Source organism: Lepus europaeus, chromosome 10 (genome assembly GCF_033115175.1).
Source record: "Lepus europaeus isolate LE1 chromosome 10, mLepTim1.pri, whole genome shotgun sequence".
In the NCBI taxonomy this organism is placed as follows: domain Eukaryota; kingdom Metazoa; phylum Chordata; class Mammalia; order Lagomorpha; family Leporidae; genus Lepus; species Lepus europaeus.
Window position 1 is genome coordinate 3,619,493 of NC_084836.1, and position 18,307 is coordinate 3,637,799.

Here is an 18,307-nt window from a genome sequence, read left to right on the forward strand (position 1 = left end):
TGTTCACAAGTGGAATGAATATAGCACTTGTTTATCTTGTCCTCTGTTGATAGACATTTTGGTTGATTCCAGATTGTGGCTGTTGTGCATAAAGATACTGTGAACCAAAATGTTAACCCGCAGCGCCACAGCGCCAGCCCCATAACTGAGCTTTTTAGAAGCCAGCCTCCAGAGTAGCTGGTGATGCAAATACAAACACAGCAAAATAATAATTATATAGAGAGGGTATATGGGTGTGTACTGCAAAATTTCTTTCAGTGCCTATGCCTGTTTGAAAATTTTCACAATAAAACCAGGGGGAGGGGACAGGAGGACTTTAGACAAACAGCAAATCCCCACTGCATGTATCAAGTCTCGGGGGCCTCCCAAGGGAGAGCGATAAGCAGGGTCCCCTGCCCCAGACCTGGCTCTGTCTTCCAGTGGGGTGGTCTCTGAGCCGGGTGGTGGCCACTACATCCAGCCAGGCCTGGCGCATTATTGCAAGAACCTGTCCCGCACCGGACCGGGGCCCTGTAGTGCTAACAGCCACCAGCAGATGGCGCACTCACATAGAGTACACAGGTGACACGGTGATCAAGCCTGGCATTCCTTTTGGAATTTTTTTTTTTTTTTTTTTTGACAGGCAGAGTGGATAGTGAGAGAGACAGAGAGAAAGGTCTTCCTTTTTGCCGTTGGTTCACCCTCCAATGGCCGCTGTGGCCGGCGCACCACGCTGATCCGAAGCCAGGAGCCAGTTGTTTCTCCTGGTCTCCCATGCGGGTGCAGGGCCCAAGGACTTGGGCCATCCTCCACTGCCTTCCCGGGCCACAGCAGAGAGCTGGCCTGGAAGAGGAGCAACCGGGACAGAATCCGGCGCCCTAACCGGGACTAGAACCCGGTGTGCCGGCGCCGCAAGGCGGAGGATTAGCCTGTTAAGCCACGGCGCCGGCCTTTTTTTTTTTTTTTTTTTTTAAGATTAATTTTATTTGAAAGAGTTACAGAGAGAGAGAGAGAGAGAGAGAACATAGAGAGTCAGAGAGAAACAGATCTTCCACCCGTTGGTTCACTCCCCAAATGTCTGGGCTGGGCCAGGCCGAAGCCAGTAGCTTCTTCCAGGTCTCCCACACGGGTGCAGAGGCCCAAGCACTTGGGCCACCCTCCACTGCTTTCCCAGGCAGCATTAGCAGGGAGCTGGGTCAGAAGGGGAGCAGCTGGGACTCAAACCAGCGTCCATATGGGATGTCGGTGCCATCCTGGTCCCTGGTCCCTGGAATGTTTTTTATAGTGATGCAAACTTCGTTGCACGCTGCTGGCCACTGAGCCCAGGCGTATAAATGCTACCTCCCTTCTTGCCTGTTCGCAGAGCCTCCTCGTGTGGGCCAAGCTCTCGCTCCTCTGCCATGGCTACCTCGGTCTGTAGCTCCCTTAGACTATGGCACATCCTGGCACCGGGGCTGACAAGAGCCGGGACTGGAGAAGCGCCTGCTGCTCACTGCATGAACCCATGTCACCTCCCGCTCCTCCTTTGCTCAAGAGGAAGAGGCCAACCTGTGCTGGCTGTCCACTGTAGATCTGCACCGGCTGTCCACCATTGATCCCAGAGCGCTTCCCAGAGCACAGCCTGGCCAGCAGGGCACCGGTGGCCAATCCCGGGTGAGGCTGGAACCAGGTGCCTCGGCACTCCCCGGCGTGTGTGACCTCAAATGACACATGGGAGTCCCAAGCCCCGGTAATTAGCCAAGATGAGGTCGCTGGGGTGGGCCCTAACTGGAATGAGTTGTTCTTTAAAAAGGGAAAACTCGGCCGCAGATGCACAGGGAAGGAAGGCCGTCATGGACAGAGCAGGACTCCTCTCCCCAAAGCTCACGGAGAACTCGCAGCTCGCTGGTCCTCTCCGCGCTCCCTTGGCTCAGCAGGTGTTTGTGTGACAGCCCAGGGGGCAAGCCGCCCTCACGGCCTCAGGGTCCAGAGCAGCCTGGCCATCCTGCGTTCCCTGTGATGGAGCGTCACACACCTGGCACCATAGGTCCCCGGGCTGTGAGCCATGGTGACGACGGTGTCGTTTGTAGGACATGCCTTCATGAGGGGTGACACGGAGGCATCTTCCCCTTGCCGGCCGGAGCTCGGGTCACGGCGGGGGGGTGGGGAGGGACTGCTGCGCTGCCTGAGATGCCGGCACACAGCAGGTGCTGTCAGCGCTCCTGCTCTGACCTCCCCAGGACAACTCCACAATCTGCAGACCACAGCACCGGGGGCAGCGCCCTGCCCGCCATCATGTTGCCTGCATCCTACCCTGGTCCCATCCACTGCCTTTGCCAGCCAGTGGGTGATGGCACTCTGAGTATGAGCCGAGTCAGAGCCGGGGAGGGGGCGGGCAGCCCAAGCCCACGTGGCTGCTGGTGCCATCTTTGAAACGGGCACACCCAGCCCCATCCGCCTGGCCCACAACTCTCCCAGAGCTCCCCTCTTCTGGCCCTGCTCACTCTGTGAACCTTGGCCACGGGCCCCTCCGACACCTACCCCCCCAGGACCTCCCCCTCTCCCTCCCCCAGCAGACCATGGCCTGGCCTATGCTTGCACGCCCCGGGGCCTGTCTGTCCTGGAGAGCCGGTCCAGCCCCGCTGTGTCCACCTAGGAAACACCCTGCCCATCCTCAGCTCAGCTGGGGCAGGGCTCTGAGGGCTGGGAGGAAGCAGCTGCCTTCGGGTGGGGGGGAGGTGGGCCCCGCCGCCAGCACTGGCTCCAGCCCCCGCTCAGCTAATGACAGCGCCACCCACAGCTGTCCGCCGGGAAACACTTGGGGATCAGGAAGAGGCACTCCTGGGCCTGAGCGCTAGGCTCACAGACGGCTAGGCAGGGCCCCTCGCAGCGCAGCCGCTCTGTCCACGCCAGTCCCGGAGGCTGTGGCGCCTGCTGGTGAGCCCCGGGGTGCAGCCCACTTCTGAGCTAGAGGAGGATCTCCTGGCCACACCCAGCCAGGTGCCCCCAGGCTGGAGGCTGCCAGCAGAGGCGGGGTGTGTGTGTGTGTGTGTGGCAATTTCCAAGCCAGGTCCTCGGAGGGATGCAGCCCAGCCCACCCCCCGCCTTCCCACTGGAGTTGGCCCAAAAGCAGGCAGCGGGCTCAGGGCATCTCTCAGAGGGAGGGAGGCATGTTCTACCTGCGAGAGTCCGCAGCCAGGGGTCAGGGCATGGATGGGGAGGAGTTGGCTGGGGGGAGGGGAGCGAGTTTCTCTGGGCAAAAGCCCAGACCCCTTGTCAGTGCCTGGGAAATGTACAAGGCCTGGGGTCAAGCCAGCCAGAAAGGACCCCACCCCCACCCCCACCCCCACCCAGGCAGCTGGCTGGGTCAGAGCGGGGTCAAGGCGCTGACACAGCCTTGTGGGGGAGGGGCGGGAGACCCCCACAGTGGGGAGCTGCAGCAGCAGGAGGGGGGCACCGAGTGGCCACGGAGGAGGGCAGAGCAGGGAGCACAAGGACCACGCTCAGCTGGGCCAGGGGTCGCATCTGTTTTAAGAAACACGGCTCTGGAGATTGTCACAGGTTATACAGAAATGGGGGGACGCGGGGGTCTCTCATCATCGGCTTCTTGTGTTAAACTGGGCGAAGTACTCCTCCGTGGGCTGATTCCTGTACAGCTCGTTCATAGATTTCCTCCTGAAAACAGAGGCAGGAGACACAAGTCAGCACATGCAAGTACTTCCTAGTTGGTCCATTTTTTAACAAAGTAAAAAAGCCTGCAGTGCTTGTTGGTCTGTAGTCCCCAAGGTGAAGCCGCCAGCGCCACGTAACAGCACCAGTCTGAGTCTCCCTGCTCACGTCCCTGGCTCAAGTGCTTAGACCCCTGCAACCCATGTGGGAAAGCTGGATGGAGTTCCAGGCTCCTAGCTCTAACCTGGTCCAGCCATTGTGGTCATCTGGGGAGTGAACCAATAGATGGAAGATCTCGCTCTCCCTCTCTATGACTCAAATATTTATCTTTTTAAAAAATATTTATTTATTTACTTATTTGAAAGGCAGAGTTACAGGGAGGCAGAGGCAGAGGCAGAGGCAGAGAGAGAGAGAGAGAGAGAGAGAGAGAGAGAGGTCTTCCATCCACTGGTCACTCCCTAGATGGCCACAATGGCTGCAGCTGCGCCGATCTGAAGCCAGGAGCCAGGAGCTTCCTCCAGGTGCAGGGGCCCAAGGACTAGGGCCGTCTCCTGCTGCTTTCCCAGGCCATGGCAGAGAGCTGGATTGGAAGAGGAGCAGCCGGGACTAGAGCCAGCACCCATATGGGACGCCAGCGCTGCAGGTGGTGGCTTTACCTGCTATGCCACAGCGCTGGCCCCAATAAACTCAATAATTCACCTTGACTCCCCCTCAGTGGTGTGGGTTATTTCATAATTACATAGCAGCTTTTATTTATTTATTTGAGAGTTTGCTGAGAGCAAGCGAGTGAGCGAGCCAGAGCTCCCACCCACTGGCTCACTCCCCAAATGCCCACAAGGGCCAGGCTGGGCCAGGTCACAGCTGGGAGCCAGGAACTGAATCCAGCTCTCCCACACGCCTGGCAGGCACCCAACTGCCCAGGCTCTTTCCCGTGACTTGCACCCTGAGCCACTCGAGGGCTTGTCCGGGCACCCCAGGGCCCCGTCTCTGCCTGGAGAGCCCTCCTGGCAGTGGGCAGCCAGCACCATCTTCCTGTAGGATCTCAGCCATGAAGCCTCCTCCAGGAAGCCCTCCACGCTCAGCTAGGCTAACCCAGTGCCCCTCTGGGACTTGATGCCCTGCGCAGCAGTGACCTGTGGCTCTCCCCCACCCATCTCAGCCTGTGAGGTCTCTGGAGTCAGGATGGGGGCTGCCCGGGGAGAGGCGTCTCCCCCGCCTGCCCAGCACGCACTGCAGTCGCTGCTCCCGGGCCCGGCTGAGGTTGCTGCTGTCCAGGGCCCTGCGCAGGAGGCGCTGCTGGCGTTGCTGCTGCCGCTCCAACAGCAGCGTGGCCCGAGCCCCCTGAACCCTCCGCCGGTCCCAGTCTAGGTCTCGCTGGTATTCTTCCTCCCGGAGCCTCTGGAAGGGGAGAGGTCACTGGTCACCACTTGTCCATGGAGCCCGAGTGCCCCACCTCCCTGCTGGGCCGCAGCGAGTGGCTGGGGGGCCGTCCCACCTGCTCCTCACGCCCTGGCTCAGGCATCGCCCCCCCACCCCCAGACCGCCAGCTAGGAAGCTCACGGGCTATGGTGTCGGCCACCACGGCTGGGCAGTCCCCTCCGCCCCGGGGCAGTCCCATCTCCTGGGCAGGGCCGAGACCCACTCCCAGGCTCTCCCCTGCCAGGACTAGGAGTGGCTTCAGCCACACAGGGGCGGCCCTTCCTGTCCCGGCCCTCGGCCCCCTACCTCCTCCCAAGATTGAGTCCCTCTCTGCACGGGTCAGCGCCTCCAGCCTCCAGCCCTGCATGCTCACTTGCTCCCTTCCTTGGGGTCTCTGCTCCGGCACGGCATCTCAGGGCCCACTCTGGACCCCCTGGCCGGGCCCAACCACCGCCTCAGCCCCACGCCACCCCACACCCCACAAGCAGACGGCACGGTCTGGCTCTTGTCTCAGTGTGGCAGATACTCTCTGGGGGTGGCTCGGAGGGCTGGGTGCAGCCAGGACTGGACCCAGCCGGCTGGGCGTATGGAAGGCGGCGGGCGCACGGGGCAGGCACCAGCTTCTCCTGGACTTGCTGCTTCTGGGCGAGGCGGATCTGCTCCAGCTGCTCCTGGCTCATGCCCTTCCAGCGGTCGGGGACCACGCGGTGGGGCCCGAAGGAGCTGGCTGCCTGGCGCGGGTTCTCGGAGAGCAGGTCCCCGCGCAGCAGGTGCGAGATCTCGGCCAGGTTGTCCTCCTGCTCCTGTTTCTTCTCCTGCTTTTTCCTTTCCGCTGACTCCAGGGCCTGAGCCGGGGGAGACATCGGGGAAAGTGCTCGCGGTGACCTTGGGGGCTGGGGGTCTCAGGCCCAGGGGGTCCACTGGAGGGACGTGCTAGGGGCAGCCAGGGACAGCCAGGAGATCAGACTCCAGAAATGGGGGGTAGACGTGGGGCCCCTGGCTGGGCAGAGGGCACCACTACCGCTGTGGGTAGGCAGAGAGCTGCTGGCTTTTTTTTTTTTTTTGACAGAGAGTGAGAGAGAGAGACAGAAAGGTCTTCCTTCTGTTGGTTCACCCCCCAAATGGCTGCTACAGCCGGAGCTGCGCCAATCCGAAGCTAGGAGCCAGGTGCTTCCTCCTGGTCTCCCGTAGGGGTACAGGGGCCCAAGCACCTGGGCCATCCTTCACTGCCCTCCCGGGCCACAACAGAGAGCTGGACTGGAAGAGGAGCAACCGGGACTAGAACCTGGTGCCCATATGGGATGCTGGTGCCGCAGACAGAGGATTAACCAAGTGAGTCATGGCGCCGGCCCTGAGAGCTGCTGGCTTTCACACTGATGTGCCACAGCTGGGAGCCGGCTCCCTGGTATGGCTGCCACCCCCTCTGGATTTGCCCCTGACCTGCAAGGGCAGGGCTCTGCATGAGAGCTGGGCGTGTGTAAGCTGCAAAGGAGACTCAACAGAGCGACTCTCAACCGTGGAGGTTTCTACACAGTGGGAATGCACTCTGACCTCACTGCTCTGACGGCTTCTCCCACAGCCCCCAGGACAACTGGGGGCACCAGTCATGTCCCCGCCGCTCCACTTCCCACCCAGCCTTCTGCTATGGCCTGGAAAAGCAGCAGCAGATGACCCAAGTGCTTGGGCCCCGGCATCTAGGTGGCAGACCCAGAAGAAGCTCCTGGCTCCTGGCTTAGGATCGACGCAGCTCTAGCCATTGCGGCCATCTGGGGAGTGAAGCAGAAGGTAGAAGACCTCTGTCTCTTCCCCTCTCTGACTGTAGCTCTGCCTCTCAAATAAATGAATAAATGAATATTTTTAAAAAAGCACACTCTGACACAGGAGGAAGGTGCCACATGGCCCTCATCCTTCAGACGGTAAGATGGGGCACGGGAGTGGCCTGGCCCCGCACACACACAGGTGCACTCCAGAGCCTGCATGCCACACCCGGACACTACAACACTCTGGTGGGATGAGCACCCCACGCTGAGAAGCGCAGGCCCCAGCATCCTCCCCTGCTGGGCTATGCTTGGCATTCCTTTTGAGGACGGCTACGGAGAGACAGAATGCAGGATCTGGTTCCCGGCAAATCCACACAGCTTCATCCCAGCTGGAGAGAGCGGCCAGACGTGAAGGGCGTCTCTCCCCAGGGCAGGGCCATCTGACAGGGCTGCCGGTGGGGGGCGGTTAGAAGTACTGGGCACACAGTAGGCGCTCACTTAGAACGTGGCAATGAGTCAGCAGACTGACAAACGGGGCCACAGGGTTTGGCTCTTCAACTGCACCAGTCCCCAGCCGGAGAGGCGTTCGAGCCTGAGTGAGCGAGCAAGCTGGGGAGGCCGGGGTGTCGCGGTGAGCACGTGCTCCCCCCACCCCGAGCCCAGGCTGTGCGCACCTGGGTCCTGTTGAAGTCTTTTACGGCTGCGCAGACAGCCTTCTGGGCGGCACTTTGCAGATTCTGCAGGTTCTTGGCTGTCTCATCGAACTGCAGCCTTGTCTGTGTGTACAGGTCCTCTGTAAGGGGGCACGCCACCGTCAGGCCCGGCGTGTCCACAGGGACCCTGTCCGGGGCCACAGGTCCTCTGTAAGGGGGCACGCCACCGTCAGGCCCGGCGTGCCCACCAGGGACCCTGCCCGGGGCCACAGGTCCTCTGTAAGGGGGCACGCCACCGTCAGGCCTGGCGTGCCCACCAGGGACCCTGCCTGGGGCCACCGTCAGACTCGGCGTGCCCACCAGGGACCCTGCCTGGGGCCACCGTCAGACTCAGCGTGCCCACCAGGGACCCCTGCCCGGGGCCAAGGGCCGGCATGCCCACCAGGGACCCCTGCCGGGGCCACTGTCAGACCCGGTGTACCCACCAGGGACACCTACCCAGGGGCACAGGCCCGGCATGCCCACCAGGGACCCCTGCCCGGGGCCACAGGCCCGGCGTGCCCACCAGGGACCCCTGCCCGGGGCCACAGGTCCTCTGTAAGGGGGCACGCCACCGTCAGACCTGGCGTGCCCACCAGGGACCCTGCCCGGGGCCACAGGCCTGGCATGCCCACCAGGGACCCTGCCCGGGGCCACAGGTCCTCTGTAAGGGGGCACGCCACCATCAGACCCAGTGTGCCCACCAGGGACCCCTGCCTGGGGCCACAGACCTGGCGTGCCCACCAGGGACCCCTGCCCGGGGCCACAGGCCCGGTGTGCCTACCAGGGACCCCTGCCTGGGGCCACAGGCCCGGCGTGCCCACCAGGAACATCTACCCAGGGGCATAGTCCCGGCGTGCCCACCAGGGACACCTACCCAGGGGCACAGACCCAGCATGCCCACCAGGGACCCCTGCCCGGGGCCACAGGCCTGGCGTGCCCACCAGGGACCCCTGCCCGGGGCCAGACCCAGCGTGCCCATCAGGGACCTTGCCCGGGGCCACAGGCCCGGCGTGCCCACCAGGGACACCTACCCAGGGGCACAGACCCGGCATGCCCACCAGGGACCCCTGCCCGGGGCACAGAGCCCCCCAGGACAGGGCTGTTCACGCGTTCACCTCTGCCCACTCCCTCATGCACGCGGACCAGATTCACAGGGAAAGGGCCTGCGCCTTCGGGGAGTCAGACGAGTTACTCCACGAGTGCTCGCCATCACTGCTGTGGATTGGTAATGTCTGCTATGAATTAGCGATGCCTGCTATGGGCCTAGACAGGTGAGTGGCGTGCCCTTACTATCTACCTGGTCCATCAGGAGACGGCTACAGCCTGACAACGGACAAAGGATGGCAGGAGCCCAGAAAAAAGGGGGCTGTAGAAGCCAGACGGGACTCCTCAGGGGAGGGGGTGCCAGGGGACGGATATCTGTGGACCCTTCCAGGCCAAAAGAGAGCAGGGGGTGGGGCAGATGTCCAAGCAGAGGGCCCTAAAAAAAGAAATAAGAAGTACAAGTTTGGAGTCGCAGAGCAGGTGCACGCCCCAGCCAGACTGCCCAGCTCTGCTCACTCAGCAGCCTGTCAGCCCGCAGCACGGCCTCCCGGCCTCCCGGCCTCTGCAGGGCTGTTACGTGAGCGGCAGGAAGCCGGGATTGTGTGCTAGGTGTGCCCCGGGTCTCCGCGTTATCTCCCAAAGACCAGACCCTGTGGCCGCCTCCACGCACCCCCGGCCTCCTCTGCTACCTTTCGTTTGCTCGTTCGCTAAGCTACACACAGCGCTCAGGGAACAGGACATGCAGTGGTCGGTGAAACGGGGAGCATTTTCTGGCTTCCTGGAACCCGAACTCGCTGTCTGGGAGCTCACGGCGAGCGTGAGCCACCAAAGGATCTACTGTGGCACACTGATGGCGCCGTGAGGACAGGAGGAGTCGGGCCAGGGCAGCTGGGATGGCTGTGAAGTGGGCAAGGGTTTGGCGGAAGCCAGGAGTGCAGAGTGAGGGGGTGGGGGTGAGGGGCACACGCTGGTTTTAGAGGGGTGGGCGCAGGCCCCAGCTGTGGGAGAATCCTGTATCTTGTCCGTGTGTGTGTCGGGGGAGCCGTGAGCAGGTGTGGAGGGGTGGGTGTGACCCTGTCCAACTGGACCTTGTTGACAAAGTGTCACCCTGACCACCACATTGGGAATGGACCGGAGATGGGCAGGAAAGGAGAGGGAAGAGGCCCAGAAAGCTACTGGCAGAGGAGGTCAGAGGCGGCAGCCGGGGTGACAGCAGGCAGAGGCAGCACAGGAGCGGCGAGGGACGGAGGGTGAAGGGGTGATCCCCAGGTTCCTGGTGTGGTTAAGGCATGGAGGAGCTGACCCAGAGCAGGGGTTCAGAGTTAGCTTCCAGTACGCTGGGAGGCGTCTGGTGACACAGCTAGGACAAGTGCACAGACCAAGGTCAAGGACGAGACCAGCGCTCGTGGCCAGACACGGGAATCTCGAGTGGTCAGGGAGCTGGATGAGAGGAAAGCTCCGTGAATGGATTTCGCCCGTGTGCCAGGAACCACGGGTACAGCAGTGCACAAATCAGCCACAGACCCACTGAGCTGAGGATGTGAAACCCGGGGAGGAACAGCAGATCCAAGAACCAGACAGGATGCCAGCGATCAAGGCTACGGAGAAAAGTAAGGCAAGGGAGTGCTGGGAGAAGTGGGCGTGAGGGGAGGGTATTGGGTTTAAGCTCAGGGGGGCCCGGGGAGGCTGCACCAGCAAGACAGCTTCCAGCAAAGACTGGAAGGAGCAGAGGGGCAGGCCATGAGACAGTGGGACACAGAGGTTTGTAGGCAGACAGGAAGCAGGGGCACGGCTGGAGACAGAAACGAGCCCCTCACACAACCGGGAAGACGGTGTGGCAGGAACGGAGCAAGTGGGAGGCAGCGTGGAGGGGGCGGAGCCGGGCCTCCTGAAATGAACCGGGCTTCCGTGCGCCGTGAGGAAGGCAGGGCTCCTGCAGGGTTTCGAGCCAGGGTCTAAGTGAACTGGACCTGGGGAGCTCTGGCTGCTGAGCCGAGCGCTGACATGGGGGGTGGGGGTGGGGAGTGGGCAGAGGCACAGACCAGCAGGCAGCACCCGTCAGCCCCTTAATTCAAAGTGGTGATGGCAGAGGCGGCACGAGGGGCTGAAGTGTGAGCTGATTTGCTGGTGGGCTGGGTGTGGCATGTGAGTGACAGGGAGGGTACAAGACTTGGCTTCAGGCCCAGACTACTAGGACAGAGTTGCCATGGAAACAGGCTGAGGGTACCATCGGGCGTGCTACTGGACTTGCCCTGCCTTTAACATGTCCATTGAGATGCCCAAGGGCAGCTGCACGGATCTACGAGTCTGCGTTCCGGGAAGGGCGCGGGCTGGAGAGATGAGCCCAGACAGTGACGAGTTTGGCTAGCAGGGGACAGGCGCAGGGAGTACAGGAGTGCAACAGCAGCCAGGTGCTGGGGACAAGAGGAGGCTGGGCAGCAAGGGGACCGGCACGTGCGTGGTGCCCACGTACAGCCAGGAGGAGGTGGTCCACCGTGTCATTTGCTGCCGAGAAGCCAAGACCGAGACCGACTTCCTGTGGGTGACACGGAGGGCATGGCCAGGTGGGCCAGGGCAGGTGCAGTGCAGGGGAGGGGAGGGCGGAAGTCTGGCAGGAACGGGCTCAGAGAGGATGGAGAGTGAGCTGGGGGGACACAGGGTGCGGCACACGGCCTCGAGGCCAGCTCCCCATGTGACGGTCGTCGCAACCCCTCGGTGTTTTGTCACCCGTGAGACTCCCCGTAAGAGTGGGGTGCTGCCAATCCACTAGCAGCTCTCCCTGGCACAGGGAGGCAGCTGGGAGGAGCCAGTGCTGCCGGGAGCCCTGTGTGCACAGGAGGTGGCACAGCAGGAGACGCAGGGCCTCAGTGCACGCGCTGGCTGCTGGGTTTGTTGGTTTGTTTGGTAGCTCCGTCTTCAGAGAGGCTGTTTCATACCTGGGAACCTTCGGCCAAGAATTTCCCAGGATCTGGGGAAGCCCAGGCAGGAGCTACGGCCACCATGCCTGCAACGGTGCCCACCTCACCCCCCACAGTTCCCCAAAGAAACGTCTACAACAGCACCCGGGAGACGCTGGTGACCTGGACATGTCCCAGGGTAGGGACCGACTCTGAGGTTCCCGGCACCCAACCGGGCCCTGACACACGGAGTGGACTGGGCTTGGCCCACCCCCTGGAACACAGCGACTCTTCTTGCCCTGTGGGGCGAGAGCAGCAGGTGGCTGTGCACAGGGCAGGACTTAAAACAGAAAACCCAGCCGCGAGAGCTGGGAAGAGCTTTGGGCCGGCTGGCCGACGTGCTGTTACCTGCACACTTCTGTTCAGCCCGGGCGTCCTCCCACTCCTGTCGCTGCTGCAGGGACCACTCTCTGCTTTGCTCCTCTTGGCATTTCCTCCTCTCGCGGAAGTCCAGGTCCTCGCCCAGGAACTTCTGCATGCCCGACACGGTGTTGCGGACATCGTGATCCGACTGCCGGGCCGGGAGGGCTTTCCGCAGGGCCAGCGGGTCGGACAGATCGAATTCTCGGCGGGTTTCTGGCCGCTGAACGTTCTGCTGGAACTCGTTGATAGCCCTGCACAGGGCTCTCTGGTCTCTCCCGGCGCGGTCTTCTAGCAGGCACAGGACTTTGTCATTCTGCTTCATTTCAGCAGCTGCAAGAGCCACAGCACAGCCAGATTAGGAGAGAAAAATAAACGCGAATCGGCTTGAAAAGTGTTTGTGGGGCGGCCATCTGGCCCAGCTGTTTAAGACACCTGTGTCGGGGGCTGGTGCTGTGGCGTAGTGGGTAAAGCCGCTGTCTGCAGTGCCAGAATCCCATATGGGTGCCGGTTCAAGTCCCGGCTGCTCCTCTTCCCATCCAGCTCTCTGCTATGGCCTGGGAAAGCAGTGGAAGATGGTCCAAGTCCTTGGGCCCCTGCACCCATGTGGGAGACCCGGAAGAAGCTCCTGGTCCTGACTTCAGATCAGTGCAGCTCTGGCCATTGCGGCCATCTGGGGAGTGAACCAGCGGATGGAAGACCTCTCTCTCTCTTCCTCTCCTTCTCTCTCTGTGTAACTCTGACTTTCAAGTAAATAAGTAAAATCTAAAAAAACAAAATAAAACAAAAAAGACCCCCGTGTCTCACCGGGAGCACCAGGGCTCAATACCCAGCCTCCTGCTGATGCACACCTGGGAGGCAGCGGTGATGGCTCCAGTGCTCAGGCCCTGCCACTCCGGTGTGAGACCTGAATTGAGTTCTTGGCTCCTGGGTTTTGGCCTGGCCCAGCCCCAGCTGTTGCAGGTATTTGGGAAGTGAACCAGCAGATGGGAGATCTCTGTCTCTGTGCCTCTCAAATAAATAAACAACTTTGTTTTTAAAGACTTATTTATTTATTTAAAAGGCCGAATTACAGAGAGGCAGAGGCAGGGAGAGAGAGAGGCAGAGAGAGAGAGAGACGTCTTCCATCTGTTGGTTCACTTCCCAAGATGGCCACAGCAGCTGCTGTGCTGATCGGAAGCCAGGAGCCAGGAGCTGCTTCCAGGTCTCTTGGGATGCACATTAGCAGGATGCTGGAATCTGAAGCAGAGCTGGGACTTGAACCAGACCTTGCAAGGGATGTCTTTAAAAAAAGTGTTTTGTTTTTTTTTTTAAGATTTATTTTATATATTTGAAAGGTAGAGTGGCAGAGAGAGAGAGGAAGAGATAGAGATTTCCATCCACTGCCTTACTCCCCAAATGGCTCCAACAGCCAGGGCTAGGTTAGGCCAAAGCCAGGAGTCAGGAGCTCCATCTGGGTCTCCCACATGGGTGCAGGGGCCCAAGTGCTCAGGCCATCGTCTGCTGCTTTCCCAGGCCATCAGCAGGAGCTGGATGGGAGCAGAGCAGCCAGGACTTGACCCAGCGCTCTGCTATGGGATGCTGCAGGTTAACCCACTGCGCCAAATGCCTGCCCCTCAAATGAATGTTCAAAACCCAAGTGGTCCATCCAAAAACGGGCAAGCGACAGGAACAGGCATGGATGTGGAGACCAGATCTCTCTCTCTTTGCTCCACTGCTCTTGGGTGTAACTTGACACACATACAACAAAGCAATTTGGCAACACTCCGTGAACCCGAAAACACGCCTTCCCGGGGCCCCTCAGTTCTACCTCTAGGTGTCTCTGTCACATGTACACCAGGACAGAATGCATGGATGGATTCACGGCAAGGCTCAGAACGTTGAAAAACTTGGGTGGGGAGGGACCAAACCAGCCTTTACCAGGGAATGGATGATAAAATCTGTAGTTAATTCACATTTTTAAAAAGGGCCATAAAACAATTAAAATGAATACTCTCCATGTGTAGGTCACTTAATTTCCAAAATATGTTAAATGGAAGAAACACACATTGCAAAAGGACCTACTTAACAGGCTAATGCTTATGTAAATTTTTTAAAAATATAGAAAAAGCAATTTCATTGGGGCCGGCACTGTGGTGCAACAGGTTAACACCCTGGCCTGAAGTGCCGGCATCCCATATGGGTGCTGGTTAGACTCAGCCACTTCACTTCCAATCCAGCTCTCTGCTATGGCCTGGGAAGGCAGTGGAAGACGGCCCAAGTGCTTGGGCCCCTGCATCCACGTGGGAGACCCAGAGGAAGCTCCTGGCTCCTGGCTTCAGATCAGCACAGCTCCGGCCGTTGTGGCCTTTGGGGAGTGAACCAGCAGATGGAAAACCTCTCTGTCTCTCCTTCTCTCTCTGTAACTCTAACTTTCAAATAAATAAATAAATAAAATCTTAAAAAAAAAAGCAATTTCATGCTGTCAGGGATACACACATAAATAAACAGTCCACTGTACACAGACAGTCCAAGCGTAAAACAATGTGTGGGAATGAGCACGCTTCTGAGGAAGGAAGGAGCCACTGGGGAGGCGGGGAGACCTCCAGCCACGCACACAACGCATCCCCTAAAGGCACTGGGACTTCTGAAGCCAGCGCGACCAGCATTACCACGCGGTCTGGTGGTGGGGACCTGCGCGTGGGTCACACTGCTTTTCTCAGCTGGACTTACTCTGCAGCTCAAAATTAAAATGGTAAATATTTGGAAAGCATAGAACAACGTAAAGAAAACAGACTTCACGCCCATCCTTTCCTCCAACATTTCTGGGCGAATATCTTGGTCTCTAAAAAGCTCGACAAATGTGGATAATGACAAAACGATACAGAGGCTTCAAACTTCTGCACCAAAATGAACATCTTTTAAGTCCACCGCCCAGGGACCCTGGGAAGCGCCTTCATATTTCCTGTCTTTTTCTAAGCATATTTGAAAACAGTAAAAAACCGACAGCCTACCAAGTATACAATTTTATGGCTGCTTTTCTCTAGTTAAAAAAATCTTGGACATCCCAGGGGGTGCCGGTTCGGGTCCTGGCTGCTCCTCTTCCAATCCAGCTCTCTGCTGTCGCCTGGGAGGGCAGTGGAGGATGGCCTGGGTGCTTGGGCCCCTGTAACCATGTGGGAGACCCAGAGGAAGCTCCTGGCTTCAGATCGGCTCCTCAGCTTGGGCCGTTATAGCCATTTGGGGAGTTAACCAGCAGATGGGAGACCTCTCTCTCTCTCTCTCTGCCTCTCTGTAAATCTTTCAAAAATAAAAATCTTGGGGCTGGCACTGTGGCGTAACGGGTGAAGCCACGGCCTTCAGCGCAGGCATCTCCTATGGGCACCAGTTCGTGTCCCGGCTGCTCCATTCCTGACCCAGCTCCCTGCTATGACCTGGGAAAGCAGCAGCAGATGGCCCACGTGTTTGGGCCCCTGCACCCACATGGGAGACCTGGAAGAAGCTCCTGGCTCCTGGCTTCAGCCTGTTGCGGCCACTTGGGGAGTGAGCCAGCGATGGAGACTGCTCTCTCCAATTTCAATGGTTGAAATTGTGAGAACCCCAGGGAAATATGAATTCCATTTGAAGTCCTAAGACTTAGAGTGCTACTATTTGACCCCATGAGTCAGCTCAGGGGTGTGGACTCAGGCAAAAGTGTGTGTATGTACATGCACATGTGTGTTACACGTGTGTGGTTTTTTGTTTTGACAGGAGGAGTGGACAGTGAGAGAGAGAGAGACAGAGAGAAAGGTCTTCCTTTTTGCCGTTGGTTCATCCTCCAATGGCCGCCGCGGCCGGCACATCGTGCTGATCCGAAGCCAGGAGCCAGGTGCTTCTCCTGGTCTCCCATGCGGGTGCAGGGCCCAAGCACTTGGGCCATCCTCCACTGCCTTCCCAGGCCATAGCAGAGAGCTGGCCTGGAAGAGGGGCAACTGGGACAGAATCTGGCACCCCGACCGGGACTAGAACCCGGTGTGCTGGCACCACAAGGCGGAGGATTAGCCTGTTAAGCCACGGCGCCGGCCTACATGTGTGTTTAAGGCATCTCCTATACAGTCTTTAAAAAAAAAAAAAAAAAAGAGAAAAACAAACATTTATACTTAAAATACGTTGCTGACAATCTGCGTTGGAGTCCACAGCCGTTTTTCTGCTCAGAGGAGGAATCGGCGCACTGATTCTAATGAGCACAGGAAAGTGGGACATTTTAAGAGCAGCAGGCGCACGAAAAGAACGAACTCTTCACGGGTGTGAGACAGGAGGCCTGGAGCCTGGAGGCCCCCAGGGCTTAGAGGCAGCACCAGCGCTCACCGAAACTTTCATGGCGAGCTTTCTCCGTGGCTTCTTTTATCTTCTGGTCCCGAACCTGAACGTCCCAGGCTCCGGTGTCTCCCTGGCAATGGAGAAGGGGGGATTAGAGGCAGGGGATTTGCTTAGCAGCTGCCCGCTTGTCTCTTCCACTTGGCCACTGCACAGCTGTGGCAGGTCAGCTACCAGGGCCTGGGTGTCTCCGCTCCCAGTCGGCCCCTCGGCCTCTTCTGCCAAACTCCCCCCTTCCCCCCGCGCCCGCCTCATCTCCCTTAGGTCAGGAGGCTCACCCTCCGAACACTGCTTAGGGGCCACGCAGACATCTGTCCCAAGATAGGACTGGAAGGCACTGCTGGGCAGTGCACAAAGTCTGGTTCAGAGAGAGGAGACCCCCACTCCGATCTCTGTACCAACCCCCCGCCCGGGACCCAGGCTGTTATAGAGAGGAGACCCCGCTCTGATCTCTGCACCACCACCCAGGACCCAGGACCCGGGCTGTTAGAGTCTGGAGAGGAGACCCCCGCTCCGATCCTAACCCAGGCTGTTAGGGTCTCTCTTCAGCTAAGCGCTCACCTGCCCACCCCTCCCAGCGCCCCCGGCCCCTGCCCCACCCCATCGTCCTGTTTCTCCCCGCGCCCCCCGCCCCTGCCCCACCCCATCGTCCTGTTTCTCCCCGCGCCCCCCGCCCCTGCCCCACCCCATCGTCCTGTTTCTCCCCGCGCCCCCCGCCCCTGCCTCACCCCGATCAGCCTGTTTCTGGCGTTGAAGACCCGCTGCTGCCTGCACAGCTCCGCCTGCCGCCTGTTGGTCAGACGGGCTTCCTGCGCCAGGTCCTTGGGCTGCGCCACCTCCATGGCCCCGGGAACCGACGGGGAAGGCGGGGAAGGCTCAGGGTTCCGGAGTGCGAGGGCCGAGGACAGGCGCAGAGCGAGCGCGGAAGCTCCGAGGGGCCAGGGCGCCCGGCAGTCGGCTCCACGCCGGCCCGCGGCTTCCCAGGCAACGGCCGCACGCGGTTGCTAGGGAACGGCACGCGGGCCGCGGCCTCGCTCTGGTCTCGCGAGACTGGGAGGCTCTTCCCGCTCTTTTCCAGCCGGCGCGTGAGGGCGCGGCGAAGGCGGCGAAGGCGCAGCCATGGGCCGCTTGGAGCTGCTGCTCGTGGAGAACTTCAAGTCCTGGCGGGGCCGCCAGGCCATCGGCCCCTTCAAGAAGTTCACCTGCATCGTCGGCCCCAACGGCTCTGGTAACGGCGCCTCGGGGCCGGCGGGCGGCGGCCGCCATTCCTCGGAGGGGCTGAGGGGCCGCGCGGCCTGCGCTGCCGTGGGCGCCCTGCTCCCCCGCCTGGCGTGGCCCGGCCCCTGCCCTGCCTCCGTCCCCCTCCTCGGGCCCTCGCCCCCTCCTCACCGCGCCTCGGCCTTCGTTGTTCCCCACTCTCCCCTCCCCCACCTGGGCTCCCGCCTTCCCCCACCCCTCCAAACTCCCACCCCGCGGCCCCCTCCCCCACCTGGGCCCCGTCCCCCAACCTCCAGCCCCCCCTTACCTCCACCTTGACCTTGCCCTCCCTTTCCCCAACCCCTCACCCCGCCTCTGCCATCGCCGTCCCCAACCCCCACTCCGCTCTCCCCTCCCCCTCCCCTGCTCCCGCCTTCCCCCACCCCTCCTCACTCCCACCCCGCGGTCCCCTCCCCCACCTCGGCCCCGTCCCCCAACCTCCAGCCCGCCCTCCCCTCTCCCTTCCCCCCTTGGCAGCCCCCCCTTACCTCCACCTTGACCCCGCCCTCCCTTGCCCCAACCCCTCACCCCCACCTCGGCCATCGCTGTCCCCAAACCCCACTCCACTCTCCCTTCCCCCACCTCGGCCCCGCCTTTTCCAACCCCCCTAACTCCCACCTCGGGCCCACCCCCAGCCAGGCCCTCTCCCTGCCCGCACCCAGCCCCTCCCGGGCCTCTCCTGCTTGCGCTCTCTTCCTGCCCCGGGGCCGCCGCCCTCAGCCGTGGTCGCCCTCCTCGCACGCCCCTTCCCACCCAAGGATGGAGCAGGGGGGACCTCAAGGAGGGGTTGGTTCCGGGAGCAGGGGCAGCCACGTGGCTCCGAGGCCGCTCCGATCCTGATCAGGGAGCCTCC

The 18,307-nt window shown here is 60.8% G+C and overlaps 2 protein-coding genes across 3 annotated transcripts in view; one reads left to right on the top strand and one right to left on the bottom strand.

Moving 5' to 3' along the window:
• Nucleotides 1-3,548: 3,548 nt before the first annotated feature.
• Nucleotides 3,549-17,039, bottom strand: RIBC2 (RIB43A domain with coiled-coils 2). Its single transcript, XM_062201914.1, has 7 exons — nucleotides 16,926-17,039; nucleotides 16,189-16,270; nucleotides 11,851-12,195; nucleotides 7,481-7,599; nucleotides 5,664-5,891; nucleotides 4,859-5,025; nucleotides 3,549-3,633 (listed from the first exon to the last, which is right to left on the bottom strand). The coding sequence occupies exons 1-7, from the start codon at nucleotides 17,037-17,039 to the stop codon at nucleotides 3,555-3,557; spliced, it is 1,134 nt and encodes a 377-aa protein (XP_062057898.1). The 3' UTR covers nucleotides 3,549-3,554.
• Nucleotides 17,040-17,316: 277 nt separating this feature from the next.
• Nucleotides 17,317-18,307, top strand: part of SMC1B (structural maintenance of chromosomes 1B) — a 77,649-nt gene continuing 76,658 nt past the window's right edge. For both annotated transcript variants that reach the window (XM_062201915.1, XM_062201916.1), the window contains exon 1: nucleotides 17,317-17,425. In XM_062201915.1, the coding sequence (XP_062057899.1) occupies nucleotides 17,317-17,425 (109 nt within the window). The remainder of the gene's footprint in view (nucleotides 17,426-18,307) is intronic.

Bases quoted from the DNA above. Each gene is read 5' to 3' on its own strand.
- RIBC2 (XM_062201914.1), bottom strand. From the start codon at position 17,039: ATGGAGGTGGCGCAGCCCAAGGACCTGGCGCAGGAAGCCCGTCTGACC. The intron at 12,196-16,188 runs GTGAGCGCTGGT...TGGCTCTTGCAG, and splicing joins AGCTCGCCATGAAAGTTTCG to CTGCTGAAATGAAGCAGAAT. The intron at 3,634-4,858 runs GTGCGTGCTGGG...CTCTGTTTTCAG, and splicing joins GCCCGGGAGCAGCGACTGCA to GAGGAAATCTATGAACGAGC.